Source organism: Saccopteryx bilineata, chromosome 11 (genome assembly GCF_036850765.1).
Source record: "Saccopteryx bilineata isolate mSacBil1 chromosome 11, mSacBil1_pri_phased_curated, whole genome shotgun sequence".
NCBI lineage: Eukaryota > Metazoa > Chordata > Mammalia > Chiroptera > Emballonuridae > Saccopteryx > Saccopteryx bilineata.
Window position 1 is genome coordinate 35165192 of NC_089500.1, and position 17034 is coordinate 35182225.

The following is a 17034-nucleotide window of genomic DNA, read 5'->3' on the forward strand; positions in this document are numbered from 1 at the left end:
TGAGTGTATCTGGCTAGACCTCTTAAGGTCTCGATGAGTAGCATTATTCTGCTGCGTTTAACCATCTGTGGAATGGTGCAGGCCTCAGCTGTGAAGTTCTATGCACTTGGGTACTTGGTCTCGCCAGTGAAGACTCTGGCCTAATCATATCTTGAAATATAGAATCATGTAGAACAAAAAACACAAGAGACTGGTTATATGTAACCAGCACACTCATACTGACTTACAATGAAAAGTACCATAGCTTCCAAAGAGACCACGTTCTAATTTCACTCAGCAGCCCATTTTATCTATGTCAACTATCTGTTAGCCAGATTATAAAAAAACACTGTTGCTTGGTAGCAAAGGCTTAGAAAAAAGTGATTCTGTTATTTGATTTGACTTTTTAGTGGATTTTATAAAGATGGCATTGCATAGTGTTGAATAGTGCTGGCTCATATTTATGAAGGAAGTATACTAGATGGGAAAGGGATCTGGACACAGTCTGCCTAGATGTAAAGCCCAGGTCTTCCACTTAATATGTGTGCCATCTTGTACAATATCCTGGAGTTTTAGTTGCTGGAGTCACATAATACCCCCAAACTTCAGGGCTCATGATTCTATGTGTAGAAATTTAGAGAGGACATGGCAGGGTCAGCCTGTCTCTTGTCTCATATACATTCTGAACCATCCTCTGGACAACTCAGAGAGTGGGGATTGGAGTCATCTTCAGATAAATCATTCACCCAGTTGATGGTGACTATTGTCTGAGACCTGACCTAAGGTTGTTTGCAGGAACACTTGCTTATGTAGCCTGGATTTTTTCTGACATAGTGGCTAGTTCTAAGGGTGAATGTCCCCAGAGAGAGGGCCAGACAAGAGCTATAAGCTTTTTTTTTTTTTGCTATAAGCTTTTTTAATAAACTAGCTTTTAAAATAAACTGGCCTGAGAAATCACTTCATTAATCATTTCCACCATATTCTATTGGCTGGAAAAGGCACAAGTCTACCTAGTTTCAAGGGAAGAAGAAGTAGACTATGCTTCTTGATATGGAATGACAAGGTTCTAAAAGAACATATGAAAATGAAAATATTTCTGTGGCCATTTTTGGAACATATAATTTGCTTCACCTGACTTCTCTTTGCCTTATCCTTCCTTTTCTGTAAAATGAGAAAAATAATATAATAACTGAGACAACTGCTGTTATCCCAGTTCTTTCCATTAGCTTGGAATTTGTAAGTTACCATTTAAGTGCAGCCTTCTTTTAAGTTCTTGTGTGTATATGTGTGTGTGTGTGTGTGTGTGTGTGTATATATCACATATATCACAAAGTGAAACATAAGTAGATGATATATGTTCTATATTTTTGTCCAAAAGAGTTTCTGATTATAATTCTCTATTCCCCACTTACCCAGTGGGAGAGGACAAGTAGAAAGGAAGAGTGAGAAAAATAATCTGAAAATGGAGGAAAAGTCCAAGATGAATTTCATGGTTTAAATAATAAGAAAGGTCAAGTGGAAAAAAAAATGGAGAACTACTATTTGGATACCTGGGGGGGGGAGATGTGCCACAATCTGCCTTCATTTTTCAGCATTTCTGGTGACAGAAGAGAAAGCCAGGTCTTTTTTTAGAGCTTGAAATGGTTTCTTAATACTTTCGAGATCATAGGCTAGCTAATTAGGTGACCCAGGAAAAATACTGTGTAGTTTCAAAGGGTTCACATACCTTGTAAAAATCAACAATGCACCCAGAGAAAGAACTCTTGCTAAGAATATAGACAAGGGGATCTATCCATAGAATAATGTCCAGTGGAAAAATGTACTGTGTGAATTCTCTTTATATAGTTAAGATCTTCATCTCTCAAGTAGTATAGTATCAAATAATATAAATGTGCTTCATTATATTAGGTGATTCTCTTGTCAATAGGTTATTGCCTAGAAGTGGGCAAATAAGCTGTGTAGTTTTAAATTGCTAAATATGTGCATTTCCTAACTAGGATTCTGTTTTTATTCATTTATTTACTAAAAACCTGTGCACTCATGTGAGCTCTGCTTTGTGCAGTGTATCTTAAAATGAACAAAATGATGGTTTCAGTCCCTATGGAGCTTATAGTAGAAATTTTGTTCAGCCCTTTATAAACATAATTTTTATTTTCTAATAAAATATTTTATAAGAGCTGTAATATCCCTCAAACATCAAAGTTTAACAAATAATTTTTTTTTGTTTTTGTTTTTGTTTTTGTTTTTACAGAGGCAGAGATAGACAGGGACAGACAGACAGGAACGGAGAGAGATGAGAAGCATCAATCATCAGTTTCTCGTTGCGCGTTGCTACTTCTTAGTTGTTCATTGATTGCTTTCTCACATGTGCCTTGACCGCGGGCCTTCAGCAGACCGAGTAACCCCCTGCTGGAGCCAGTGACCTTGGGTCTAAGCTGGTGAGCTCTTTGCTCAAGCCAGATGAGCCCGCGCTCAAGCTGGCGACCTTGGGGTCTCGAACCTGGGTCCTTCCGCATCCCAGTCCGACGCTCTATCCACTGCGCCACCACCTGGTCAGGCAATAATTTAAGATAAAGAAAAACCATCATCAGGCTAACAATTTTTAAAAAAATAAATTCTAGCTAACAAGGAAACTCTTAACATATTCAGTGTCTCTTCTTTTTATCAGCTATATTGCCCATATTCTATCATCTTGATAATCATTAATAATGAGATTTGAATACCAATATATTTGACTTTCAGATAGTCTTATTTTTATTTAGACTTTTGGGGTGAATTAATATATATCAAAAGCAAGTAAATGCAAAGGTTTAGAATTCTGCTAATTACACATTTGTATAATTTTAAAATATAAACTTTTCCCACAAGACCACAAGTTTTTGAGGTTCTCATTTATATCTGAGAGCTTGTCATACAGTAATTGCCAAATAAAAAGTTATGAGTAAATAACTGAATGAAAATGAATAAATGAATGAATGAAAAAATATTGTAAATAAACTCAGGGTGCCTACAGAGAATGCAATAAAGTTTTTTTTTAATGTTTTTAGAAACAAAATATTTTTCATGTTCACATTTAGCCCATACCTTAACTAGAAAGGTTCTACAAATAGGATTCAGCTGAGTTTAAATTTAAAAGCATGAAAGTCATCATTTTACTGTTTTTATTAGTTTCTCCTTTCTTTGCATTCTTTCATTGTATCTCCAACCCTTGTTAAATACCTTCCACTGCTTTTATTCATAAGATGGTCAATTAGTAAGAGTAGCATTATTTATCATGGGCATATTGCCACCAATAATAATCATTCCCTCTTTGTTTCCTTTGCATGTCCTAATAGTATTGGTTAAAATTAAAACAGAGTTGTGTGGTGGAATCACAGTTAAACATAAAAAAACCCACTTTGAGTGTCAGCAGAATACCATTATTTAAAATAAAAAAAACTTAAATTTTATTGCCCATATGAAGGTCACTGACTTTCAGTAATAGACAGTAAATGGACAAATCCTTCTATATATCTATTACTGGACAATGGTAATGTAAAATATCATGACAGATATAAAAATGGTTTAAAGATTCATTGGCATAACTATACAATTCAATATCTTGGTGTTTACTCTAATTATGGCATATAAAACAATAAGAACTGATGTGATGCAGAAATTAAAAGTATGTTTATTTGAAAGTAAAACTGTGTATTACACAGTTGAGCAAAAGATAAAGTACTAATATATCCTCTATTAAATTTCATTAAATAGGTTAGTGCAAATCCCACCACTTTTGTAACATTCCTGTCGATTTCAATGTTTATGGTAGCCATATAAGGCTTGAAAAAATGTAATTGGGAAATAGAATATCACAGGTATTAGTTGTGCTTTGTTAAGTCAAACACACACAACACACATACACACAAAAGACATACTTCAAAATATTTTTCTCCTCCTGCCTCTAGAACACTTATCAGTTTGAAGTTAATCACTTGAGGATTAGGTTTTAATATTAGTGTTGAGATATAAAAAATATTGTAACTATCTTTTTGAAAGTATTTTCACCAAATAAAAATATTCATCGATACTTTGTCCTCCTACTGACAGATAATTCTAAGTTATTTTAGGCAAGTGTCCTAGACAGAAATTTCTAAAGTTTTAAACTATTGTGCCAGAATTAGGACAAGGACATTTAAAATGGTTCTCAGTTCATCATTTTCACTCTTTGAAGAACAGCTATGACATAGTATTAATCATTAGGGATCAATATGGATACCAGACCTTCATGAGAAATATGTTTGTTGACCTTAATAAATCTTTAAGTGTGTAAATACAGAAATGTTTTTATGGGCAATTTTCTGCTGAATTACATTTCATCTATGCACATTCTTATACCACTGTGTATGTTTTTAACAACTTATACTAAAGGTTTGATGTAATGGCAATCACATTTTTGAATTGCTTCCCAATGGTTATTTTCATATCTAGTTATTTAATTATCATTATCATTATCAAGATTTATCTGCATTTAAGTGTTTTGAAAACTTCCACTATAATAAATAATGTTGCAATGAATGAAGCATTTTGCTTAGAATAAATTCCCATCAGAGGACTTACTAGAGTAACAAATTTGAAAACACTTAAAGCTGCTGATGAATTCCATATATTTTGATGAAGTCAGAGAAAAATTTCTGTGCTAAGAAATGTAAAAAGAAACAGCAACTAAACTGAATTCATAAATCTAACTTAAAATGATAGGTAGTCCCCAATTTGCCGGTGGCTAATGTTGCAAAAGTTATATTCTAAGTGGTTTGTATTACATTTGACATATATTTATTTAGTCATGAGAGTGTTACAGAATTCTCAACTACATACACATTTAACCTTTAATATAGCTAAAGAGTAATAGCAGAAAATAATGGCTCTCTTTGGATGCTTCTAAATGTTGAGTTTTTGTCCGTCTTTTCCCCTTTTCTTCTCTCTGTTTTGAGTGTGTTCTGTGAGTACTACTACTCTGAACCTGTAGGATAATAAGCTCTCAAATGTCTTTGACCAATTTGAGCAATGGGGCTTGGTGAAAAGAAAAGGAGTGGGAAAATGGAAGAAGGCTGCTGGGATGCTGAGTGAAGCCTTCTAGACGGGATACTTCCTAAAGCAGTATAGAAGTCTGGAAAAGAGGAAAACAGAAATTAGATGCTGACGAATGACTGCTTAAGAGAGATACTTGCATCAAGAAAGAAAAATATAAACTCCTAGGAGCATCTTGTTGTCAGGGGAAGCATCTTTTTGGTTTTATTATTTTTCTGCATTGCATAATATAACACTTTTAGATAATTAAGATCATATAAAAATTCAAAAATAATTTTAAATTATTTTAATTAAATATACCTATATATATTTATCTTTTAGAAAATACAAGATGATTCACTAGAAGAAAATCTACGTTTAGCTCAAGAGTATCAGAAATTACAGGTGATTTTCTTAACGAAAAAGGACAATTATTTCAGTCTCTATGATGGAGATTTATTACTTGCTGCTTCAGTTAGAGATAAGAAGCAGGTAAGTTTTTCATTCTTTTAAAAAATAATGATTTATTGGACATGTAATATACAAAGTAGTACATGGTCACTCATAAGACTTTCAACCAATGGTGATCCCTGATATGCCACCAAATGCAATGTTTTATTTTTGTAGAGTTTTGTTGCATTTTTTTTCTTTATAGGGACAGAGAGAGAGAGTCAGAGAGAGGGATAGATAGGGACAGAGAGAGAGATGAGAAGCATCAATCATCAGTTTCTTGTTGCGAAACCTTAATTGTTCATTGATTTCTTTCTCACATGTGCCTTGACCGCGGGCCTTCAGCAGACCAAGTAACCCCTTGCTTGAGCCAGCGACCTTGGGTCCAAGCTGGTGAACTTTTCTTATTTTGCTCAAGCCAGATGAGCTCGTGCTCAAGCTGGCAACCTCGGGGTCTCGAACCTGGGTCCTCAGCATCCCAGTCCAACACTCTATCCACTGTACCACTGCCTGGTCAGGCTCATTGAATTTTTTATCAACCCTTTGAAGTTAATTTTGAAAGGATACTCGGGAAATAAAAAACTTAGTTTCTAATCTACCATTTTATACTAATTTGCTTTTAATTATTATGACCTGGAATACCAATATTTTTTAGTTCATACATTTACATATTTTATCATATACTTCAAATTTTAATTCTGTCTGTAGGTAATTTCCCATGAGATAGCTCTAAATCTTTCTCATGATGTACAGGCTTCAAATTTGGTTTCTGTTTTCCTTTAAATATGGGGTTTACTTAGAAACTTGGAGAAATATTTGACCCTCTCTAGTTCCTTAAAATCACTGGGAATTCTAATATATTTTGTAAAATCTTCTACAATAATGAAGTAAAATATACAATATACTACAATAAAAAGAAAAGAGAAAGTTTTATTACTGGAGTGTTAAGATGTACCCACTTTCTCTATATTCTTTTCCAGACTCTTATGGACAAGAAAACGCATTTTTCTTTGACTGTTTCTTCCCAGAATTTAAATTTCAAAAAAAAAATAGGTTTAATTATCTTTTAACAATTTATATAGCCATAAGAACCAGTAGACTGCTAATGGATCCTTTGTTTTGTTCATCACACTGATTACTATACTATAAATTAGTGATTCAAAATTGTACTACAATATTTATCTCTCCTTATTATAGAATATTGGAAAGACAGGAGGCCAGGATTTGAGTATAAGCTCTACTGATAACTAGCTCAGTGATCTTGGCAAGCAATTTACCTTTCCCAACTCCAGTTTTCTCATTTGTAAAATAAGATTTACCTCAGAGAAAAATTGATAAGGAATAAAAATGATATATCCAAGTTTTAGGCCACTACAAACAAATAAACAAGCAAGCAAACAAACAAATATAAATAAAGGGTTAAAATGCAATTGTAAGTAACTGTTAAATTCATCTGGTGTGCTGCTTAGAACCCCCCTGTGCTTCTTACCTGTCTACTCTTAATGCAAGTTAATGCTTCTGAATATATTGGGAAAGAGAACATGTATTTTTTTCTCTTAGAAATTTGTATTAAAGCAGTAACAAGACATAATTTTATTACAATTGTGCAGCATTTAGAGATAGGATGTACCCAGGGAGCATTTGTCTAATCCAGGGGTCCCCAAACTTTTTACACAGGGGGCCAGTTCACTGTCCCTCAGACCGTTGAAGGGCGGGACTATAAAAAAAACTATGAACAAATCCCTATGCACACTGCACATATCTTATTTTAAAGTAAAAAAAACAAAATGGGAACAAATACAATATTTAAAATAAAGAACAAGTAAATTTAAATCAACAAACTGACCAATATTTCAATGGAAACTATGGGCCTGCTTTTGGCTAATGAGATGGTCAATGTGCTTCTCTCACTGACCATCAATGAAAGAGATACCTCTTCCAGAAGTGCGATGGGGGCTGGATAAATGGCCTCAGGGGGCCGCATGTGGCCCGTGGGATGTAGTTTTGGGACCCCTGGTCTAATCACTTCATGCACTTGACATTGTTATTGAAGTTAAGCATGTTCTTCTATTTGTTGCTGAGAATCAAGGAGGAGGAAATTAGTGGCTATACTCATACCAGGAGGAAAAGAAAAAAAAATTATGTATACTTGTTATCAGTTTGTATAGAATCCTTTGGTGGCAAATAAATATATTAGGTACCGTACGATAGTGAAAAATTCATGCCTTTAGGAGAGATTTCTAACAGAGTGTTTGCATAGTAAGAACAAAATTATCTTGATGTCATTTTTGGTTTAAAGCAAATCTTGATTCAAGATCCAAGGAGTGAGTCCCTGGGATTTACAGAGCATGGGGCGCGCCTGGAGATTGGGTTTGTGTTTGTGATGATCCCTCAGACGAGTCACTTTTAACACACCTGTTTCAGGGAAACTTTCAGAGATTTATTTGTACTTCCAATCATTTTTCATTTCCATCCCTCAGCAGTGGAGGTCATTAAGTGCAGGCTGCCCTTGTCAGTGTCATGTAGGATCAATTTGCAGCAATGGACAGAGAGGCCTTATTGATGCTGTTAAATCTGTCAGTGAGAAATCGTATGTCATTAGCGTCTAATGCACTGCTTACAGGATGGAGTGTGGCGATCAAAACAGCAAAAAACCTTTTTTTAGTCCCTTTTCTTGAAATTGAAATATTTCCCACATATATATATGTTTTAATCTTTTGGTCAGCTTAGTCTTAGGTGATTTTTCAACCCTGATTCAGATAAAATGGATCTCACTTCTAGGAATCTTTGTCTATTTTTTTCCTATTTTAGAATAATTTTAATGCTTTTAACATGCATTCTTTTTGGCGTGGTAAATAATTATATTTTAAGTACTGTGCTTCTTAGGGAGTATTATTCTCTCTACACAAATTAGACATTTTTCATATTTCTTTGTGATTTTACATCAAGAGTACCAAAGGAGATGTAGTAGAAGAGTAAAAACAATTTAAATATGAAAAATTAGAATATTCCCTTCCTTAACATAATTTTGTATACAGATGCCTCAAATGTTAGAATGTTACAGTGTTTCTGTCAGTAATAAAATTATGTCTGTTCCTTTGGCATGTGTTTCTTGATACTTTCCTGTACTTTTAACATTTGCAATGATGAGTGTCTCCCCATTTACAAATCAGAAACAAACAAAAGTGATTATGGAAAATTCTTGCCATGTTCATGGGTAATGATGAAGTAGAACCCAGTCTAAAACTTGTCAGTTCTCAAAATTTTAAACACCACTAAAGAGGAATGAAGAAAAATAGCTAAAAAAAAGTTGCAATTCTTTGTGAAAATAGACATTTTCATCAAAAGCTTTTTTTTTATTTTAATGTTCTTTTTTTATTATTTTTTATTTTTCTGAAGCTGGAAACGGGGAGAGACAGTCAGACAGACTCCCGCATGCGCCCGACCGGGATCCACTCAACATGCCCACCAGGGGGCGATGCTCTGCCATGACCAGAGCCACTCTAGCGCCTGGGGCAGAGGCCAAGGAGCCATCCCCAGCGCCCGGGCCATCTTTGCTCCAATGGAGCCTTGGCTGCAGGAGGGGAAGAGAGAGAGAGAGAGGAAGGAGGGGGTGGGGGTGGAGAAGCAAATGGGCTCTTCTCCTGTGTGCCCTGGCCGGGAATCGAACCCGGGTCCCCCGCACGCCAGGCCGATGCTCTACCGCTGAGCCAACCGGCCAGGGCCTCATCAAAAGCTTTTTAATAGATATTTTGTACTTTTTAAAAAATGCATGAATGTATTGATAAAATCACCATGTATTTGTTAAAATTGCTATTTCAAGTTCTTCAGGCCTGCAAAGACAGGTAAGCTAAGCAAGTTGATTTCTTCTATTGGCTGAAAACAAGATCTCTTACAAAACTGGGTAAAATATATTCTTAATTCTTTTGTAAACCACTTGTAAAGCTTACCTTAGCCTACTCCAATTCTCAGAGCTTTCAAACTAAGAGAATACAAATTATTACAGAATCAGTCATTGTTTAACAATCACTTATGTAGACCAGGTCTCTGTGCCATGCAATTAGCAAACATTATCTTTGTAACATCCTACGGTAATCCTGGAAAATGTTCTAGCAGTACTAGTATTAGGAGTAATATTGTCATCTCTAACATAAGACCTGCAACTGAGATTGACTGTGTCATAAGGTCTCCCAAGCAGAGAAAGACTGAGCTGGGAAGTATTTTATTGTATTGCTTGTTATCTCGAATATATTAAAATTAGGCTTGGAGTGGTGATTTTTGTGTTGCTTCCTCCAGTATAAATAGAAATTTGTTACTTTGCTAGGAATAGTATATTTTTTAAACAGTTTTTTCTTACAACAGCTACTTAAAGACTGTCAGTATATCTGCCTCGCTTTCTTAGGGCGTAGGTATGTGTGCATATGCACACACATGTACGTGCACGAGCACACACGCACATTGGTTCTAAAGCAGTTGCCACACTTCATATGCTGATAAACTTTCATTAAATTCCTACTGTTCCTATTCTCTTAAGAACTGTCACGAACCTCAGAAGAGCTTTTGTAATCCCTAAGACAGAAGTAGAAAGCTGGTCATCTATTATTTTACCTCAGTGAATCTCCCTTCTGTTGTCTGAACTCTAAATATTTCTTTCTAGCAAATACTTTGAAAAACTTAGAACCAGTTTTGAGTGACTTGTAGACTTATGTATTGATTATACAATTTTGAAATGAGCTTCTATTGTAGTTACATAGCAATAACACAGTGACACCTTAAAAGTTATATGTAGAATGTGATGAAATCCCTGGTATATCAAAGACATTCAAGGTAAAATTTTCATATATATATAAATTATATATGTGTATATAAATAAATATATGTAATATTTATGAATAGACATATGTAAGTTTATATATATATATATATATATATATATATATATATATATATATATATATATATATAAAATCTATGATTCTCCAACGAGGGTTCTTTTGTTCCCCAGGGGCCATGTGGCTATCTGGCAATGCCTGGAGATATTTTTGCTTATCACACCTGGGTGGAGTTGGGGTTGGAGGCTGGGTATGGTGTTCCTGGTATCTAATGGGTAGAGACTGGGATGATGCTACAAATTCTACAATGCACAGGATAGCCCACTCACAAAACACACACACTAAGAAATTTTCCAACCCAAAATTGTGAATAGAGCTATGGTTACTAAACTGTCATACATAGAGAATAAGAGATTTAGACATATAGATACAGATACATATATAGTATATATAATATATACACACATATATACAGCACCATGATTACCATATCTCCTTTTTAAATACTTAAACTGCATTTGCATATTAAATATTCTGAGAAATCCCATTTAAAGAAACCTGTTAATATTATTAACATCAATTTTGTGAGGTTATCTAATTCATTAACCACTAGTTCAGAAGTTATATTTCCTCTGTTTTCTTGAAATAGACCTGAATAAATTAACATTACCTCAAAAATAATGAACATTTTATCAATACAATCTGACTCTTTAAATGTGTGTTAATAAGTGACTGAAAAATATTGTGGGCAGAAAGGCATTAAAAATGTTTTTCTTTTATCAGCCGAAGAGTAATCCTCACCACCTTCCTATCAAAGTGATCCTGAATATGACAGATATCCTTTTTTAAACCTTTTCCCATTGCATCATAATTAAACCACTGACAAAGGTACATACAGCCAACACATTATGTGAGAAAAGGAAAGATAATAATGCAATGAATATTATTATTTTAGAATTTTATGAAGTTGTGTCTGATATAAAATCACTTTCAAATTATTTCCTTTGGTATCAGTAATCAGAATTGTGTGGTCTTTCAATGAAAAATTCTCATCTTAAAGAAAGATATATTCAAGGTACTCATAGGTTATTGAGAAAAGTATATAAAACAAAGCTGCAATCTGCATGATGTACAGAGAAAAAGAGCAAAAATGTTATCTGTAAAAGCAGAAAAGAATTTGGCTTGTTTGACTTTTTGTATGAAGCATGCTACAGCAATCTTTTGATTCTAATATGAAACTATAGTAAGGATCATTGCACTAATGCATGAGGATTTGTGATAATGTTGCAGAAATTTTACTGTCAAAACTGAACTGCAGTGTAATGACTTTTGTTATCATGGTTTCTAATAACTATTCAGCATGAATTGACCCTACATATGTTTTGCTGCAATAATGTGTCAGTAACTCAAAAAGCTAAAAAGGAAATAAAAAAAAATAGTCAACACAATACTATGTATGACTTCATGACAACCTCTCTCCATTCTTACTATTAATATCCTTAAAATAATTGTAGCAAAGACATTATGGAAACTGTAAGATCACATGAAAACAAATGCTTAGGCACACTGTGACAGTTCTGGCCAAGGACACCTACAAAGTACTAGTCACTGATTGGTCCCTAACCACTTCCAAGTTTGTTACTCTCGGCTGTTGGGAGCCTTTGATATGACTCCCTTCTTCCCTGTAAAATGTGTTAGTTTCTTCTCTCTTTTATGAGATAACTCTTTCATTTTCCCTTTCTTCTTTTCTTCCTTCCTTCCTTCCTTCCTTCCTTCCTTCCTTCCTTCCTTCCTTCCTTCCTATTTTTGCCTCTCTCTTTTTCATTGCAGCAAAAATTTACTTTAGTATCTCTGAAGTAAATAAGGGAAAATAAAATAAAAAAAGAAATGAAAATAGTTACTATTACATACCTTTCATATGGGAATCACCATGCTATGCATTTACCACATGTGTAAAACATTGAGCTCTGAACTGATATTATCATAGTCAGTTACAGATAACATTAGCATTATTTTGTTTTATTATTTAATTTATAAAACTCTATTTAATAACTGGGAATAACCCATTGTTTCCTCAGGAAACTAAGGTCTACTGCAGATTGGGTGACTTAAACAACAGAAATGTGTTTTTCTCCTCACAGTTCTAGAGACTAGAAGTCCAAGATCAAGGTGTTGGCAGGGTTGGTCCCTGGGGCCTGTGGGGAAAATCTGTTCCAGGCCTCTCTTCTTGACTTATAGGTGATTGTTTTCTCCCTGTGTCTTTACATCATCTTCTCTCTTTATGCTTCTGTCCAAATTTGTCTTCTGACAAAAGGCACTAGTTAAATTGGATTAGAGCCTATCCTAATGACTTCATTTTAACTTAATTATCTCTGTGAAGATTCTGTTTCCAACAATCGCATTCTGAAGTCCTGGGGACTTCAACATATGAATTTGGGGGAAAGGGATACAATAAAACTCCTAACAGGTGCTTTGTTGTAACACAAGGTCACACTACTTTTAAATGGGAACCAGTGCTGGGATTCAAACCCAGGCCCCTTGGACAAGTCCACTCAAGCCTGTGGACTTTCTGCTACTCTGCAGATTTTCTTCTACTCTTTTATTCTACCCTGCCCAACTTATTATCCACATATATGGTGCATTATTTTTTCTCTTTAAATGCAAAACTATTTCAATTATAAGTACTTTGTAACATTTGTAATACTGGGCATGAGTATTGGTAAGCTGTGGCTAGTAATGAAATGCCTTCTGAGGAGTGATTTTGTGGTTTTACACAGGAAGTGGCAGGTCATTTGTGTTTCCAATCAGTGGTTAGAGATCCAAGCAGAAAGGCCTTTTCCCACTAAGGGTCCTTTATAATTCCCCTCTCATTGCCTGGCACTACAAAACATTTATTTGCCAAAGCATATGATCCTAATCCCATAGCGATTGCCACAGAAATTACGACAAAGACACAGGGGTATGCATATTATAGAAGAGGAAGAAAGAGAGCAGCAGCTCTAAGCAGCAGGCAGCGTTTGGCAACGACTATAGAGGGAAGCAAAGCTTTTTGTCAAAATTTAATGACAGAAAATCAAGCCTGAGATTCTGGAAAACATGGCACCATTGCTAGCATTAGACATACACACACTCCAAAATGCCAGGGAATAATACAAGAATAGTATAATAATTAATGCTGAAAAAATAGGTGCTGACAAGTATATTGCACAAATAGAATTTCTCCCAAACACAACATAGATTTGTGTTTACAAAAGGGAAGAAAATAAGAAAGATACTGAGTGCTGACAAATAGAAACTCCCATTCCTAAAATGGCACTGGAATGTGACATTAAACAAGGGGAGGGGTTATTGTAAGCCCACCTTCTCAAATAACCTCCTACAGTGGAGGTATGCTGGCTGGGGTGAGAACTGCCATAGTGAATCCCGTCAGGCCTAAAGACTCAGCTTCTTAAAAGCAATGCTTGGATGGGATCTTTCTTACCTGGAGATGTGAGGATGGCGGTGTCCCTCACGGGTATCTGTGGACAGTCCATCTGAGGCCATTGTCACAGCGGGGCACCAAGCCCAGCCCAACAGGGGTCACCAAGCCCAGCCCAACAAGGCCTGTGTGAGAGAAAGACTGGGATGCCCCCAAATAATGAGCCAGCTACTTTGGGGCTTCTCTCTAGTGATGTCTCACCAAGTTTTAAATTTCAGTATAAAGAAATAATTCCAGAAAAAAATATAGAAAAAAAACAGTGCCTAAATGGGAAAATATCACACTAATTGCAGACTTAATACTCTCAATATTCTATGACAAAAAACAGTTAGAAAAATATCTACATAAGTGTAAAGAACAAATTAAGGCACTCTAGCGTGCTGAATCCAGGCTAATTATTGTTTATGTCATGGAAACAGAAAGATATTTTGAATGAGCCAACGAATAAAATACAGCCAGTTCTAAAAATACAGATGGCCAGTAAACATAAGAAAATGTTTCCACCTCTCTAAAATGATATACATACAAGTTAAAATTATGTACAAGTTTTTTAACTCTGCTTTTAAGAGATTATTTATTAAGATTGATTATACATGGTGATTGTATGGGAATGTGTGGGAAAAGAGGTATTCATAAGCGATGAGTACTCTCATTTGTCCATAATGAAATTTACTAACCTACCAGCATCCACTCCATAGTTACTGTCTTTCCTCCTATTAACACTCAAGAACTTCAGCTCCAAATATAGATAAGGCCTTTCACTTGTGTTCTGCACTCCATTCACCTTCTCAGAGTCATCTTTCATACAACTTGACCATTTTTCTGTATCCTCAGATTTTCCCTCTGCATTGGATTATTTCCATCATTATGCATGCATGCTATATTATTTAACATCTCAAAACCTGTCCTTTAATTCCATGGTCCCTAGAGCCCTTTATTTTTTGTTTAAAATGTTGAAATGAGTTATCTAGCTGCATTTGCAGCCTTTACCTCATCACGTCTTTCTCCTCCCCTTTGAAGTACTATTTATCAATGACTCCCGTGCTGTCAGACCCAGTAGTATATGTCCAGCCTCATCTTGCTCGATAGCTCATCAATATTTGATCAGCATTAACCACTATTATTCTTGAAAAATCTTTGCCCTGGCCAAGACACCATAGTCTATTTTTCTCCCACCTTACTAGACACCTTATGTCCCCTGCATTAACAACTCTTATTTGGCTCAAATTCCGGATTTTGGGGCAATCTCTCCAGTGCTCAGTGTAGGATTTTTTCATTTTTTTACCCATGTCCTCCCTATAGGAGGAGTCCTAGATATGGATAAATTGTACAAGCATAGGTTTGAGCAGAAGAAACCAGAAAAAGTGAGCACATACTGTATGATACATGTGTGTACATATATATATTGTGTCTGGGTGCTTGTGTATGTACTTAACCTGTGCTGTTAGAAGTCAGGAGTGTAGTTGTCTTTGATGGGAAGTTGTGGCTAGAAAAGGACATAAAGGATTTTTAGGAAATGCTGAACATGTTTTCTTTCCTGACCTGGCAGAAGTGTTTAGTTTGTGAATAATTCATTGATGTGCATACTTTAATATATGTATGTCATAATTAAAACTTTAAATCATCCAGGGACTTATCATCATGTTCACAATCCCCATTTCCTGCCCTGGCCTTGCAGACTATGTAATCCACTCACTGGCCCCCTCATAGCACTCTCTCCTTCCCCTCACTCTGCTCTAACAAGGGCTATTATTTGATCCTGAACCACAAGACTTATTCTCAGGATAAGGCCCTTGAAATTTTCTATTCTTCTAGATGTACACCTACCCTCAAATTCCCTAAACCTGGCTTCATCTTACCATCTAATTACCACATTAAAAGCCCCTTCCTCAGGGCAGCCTTCCCAGAGGTACTAACGTTGTCCCTCAGCCACCCACTCTTATGTCATTTTATTTTATTTTCTTCATAGCACTTAACATCTGATATCTTATTTTATGATCATTTGTTCATGGTCTATTTCTGCCAACTGAAAGTAAGCTTAATAAGAGTGAGGAACTTATTATCTTATTCACAACCATAACTCTAGCACCTAGAAAAGCGCCTGGCAAATATTTTTTCAATTACTGAACAATCGTTCCCAGTGGGGTGTCTAACAAAATGTTTGTGCATACCCACTGACAGCATTTCTGGTTCTGGGAATTTGTAAGGAGATAATCTGAAAAGTCTGCAAGGATATACGTACGATGGTGTTGATTGTAGTCCTGCTTATAATATAGAAAAACCTTTAGCAGATTTAACATATAGTAACATGGGTTTTCTATATATAATTGGCTTGGTATACAATGGAGTATTATGTAGTCTTTAAAAGGAATGCTATAACTAGCTATGGCACATATTTAATTGAACTATCAATCTATAATTCAACATGTACTGTATGATTCCTAATATCTATTTCTATATGTATTAGATTTTATTACATTTATTTCTAGAAACCTGCATTCCAGAATTGGACCTGTGCATTATTTTCCCTCTCTTCTTCATTCCTTTATTTTATTTTTGTGATGAACATTTATTATTTCATGATATAAAAATGTAACACCGTTTTTAGGTTACAGAATAAAAGGTAAAAATTAATAAAGGCCTTGAAACAAGAAGTGGCCATTCCGAAGTGAATATCATGGGATAGTGAAGAATGTAGGACACCCAGAAGAAAAATCTAGAAAAATTCATATTAGATAAAATTTCAAATGTCACCAGATCCCACTGTCAATTCTTTTTACTGTACTTCATTTGTTTTGCTTACTTCAAATAGATATAGTTGTTATTACTGAATGTGGGTTCAGCTATTTTCATGAGAGTTTGTAATCTTTCCTTTACAGGATGTATTCTAACTTTACATGAGAGTAAGGTGGACCCTACATGAAAATCTGAGTTAATGTTTAGAGAAAGAACAAAAAAAAAGCCTATAGCATCCTTAAGTATATATATTTATAAATTTAGAATTATTTTATTTTTCATGAACACACTAAAGAAATAAACATTTCTATCTTCTTTCAATTAGGGACACCTGAAGTAAGTACAAATTCAAATATGATTTCTGTTTCTGATAAAACCTTGGGAAAGTCACCACCCCAGCCTATTTCCTCCAATTCTCTTTCCTCTTCCACTATATAAGGTACTGTGATTGTTATGTGGCTAGATGTGTGTGATAGCCCAGCATAGGGGCATTGGCATAGTGCCTCTCCC

General features: G+C 35.1%; 1 protein-coding gene across 1 annotated transcript in view; it reads left to right on the forward strand.

Moving 5' to 3' along the window:
* The window catches only part of CCDC178 (coiled-coil domain containing 178), a 411215-nt gene that overhangs the window by 276178 nt on the left and 118003 nt on the right, over positions 1 to 17034 (forward strand). Inside the window, exon 18 of the mRNA XM_066246239.1 lies at positions 5371 to 5520. Coding sequence (XP_066102336.1) covers positions 5371 to 5520 — 150 coding nt within the window. The remainder of the gene's footprint in view (positions 1 to 5370; positions 5521 to 17034) is intronic.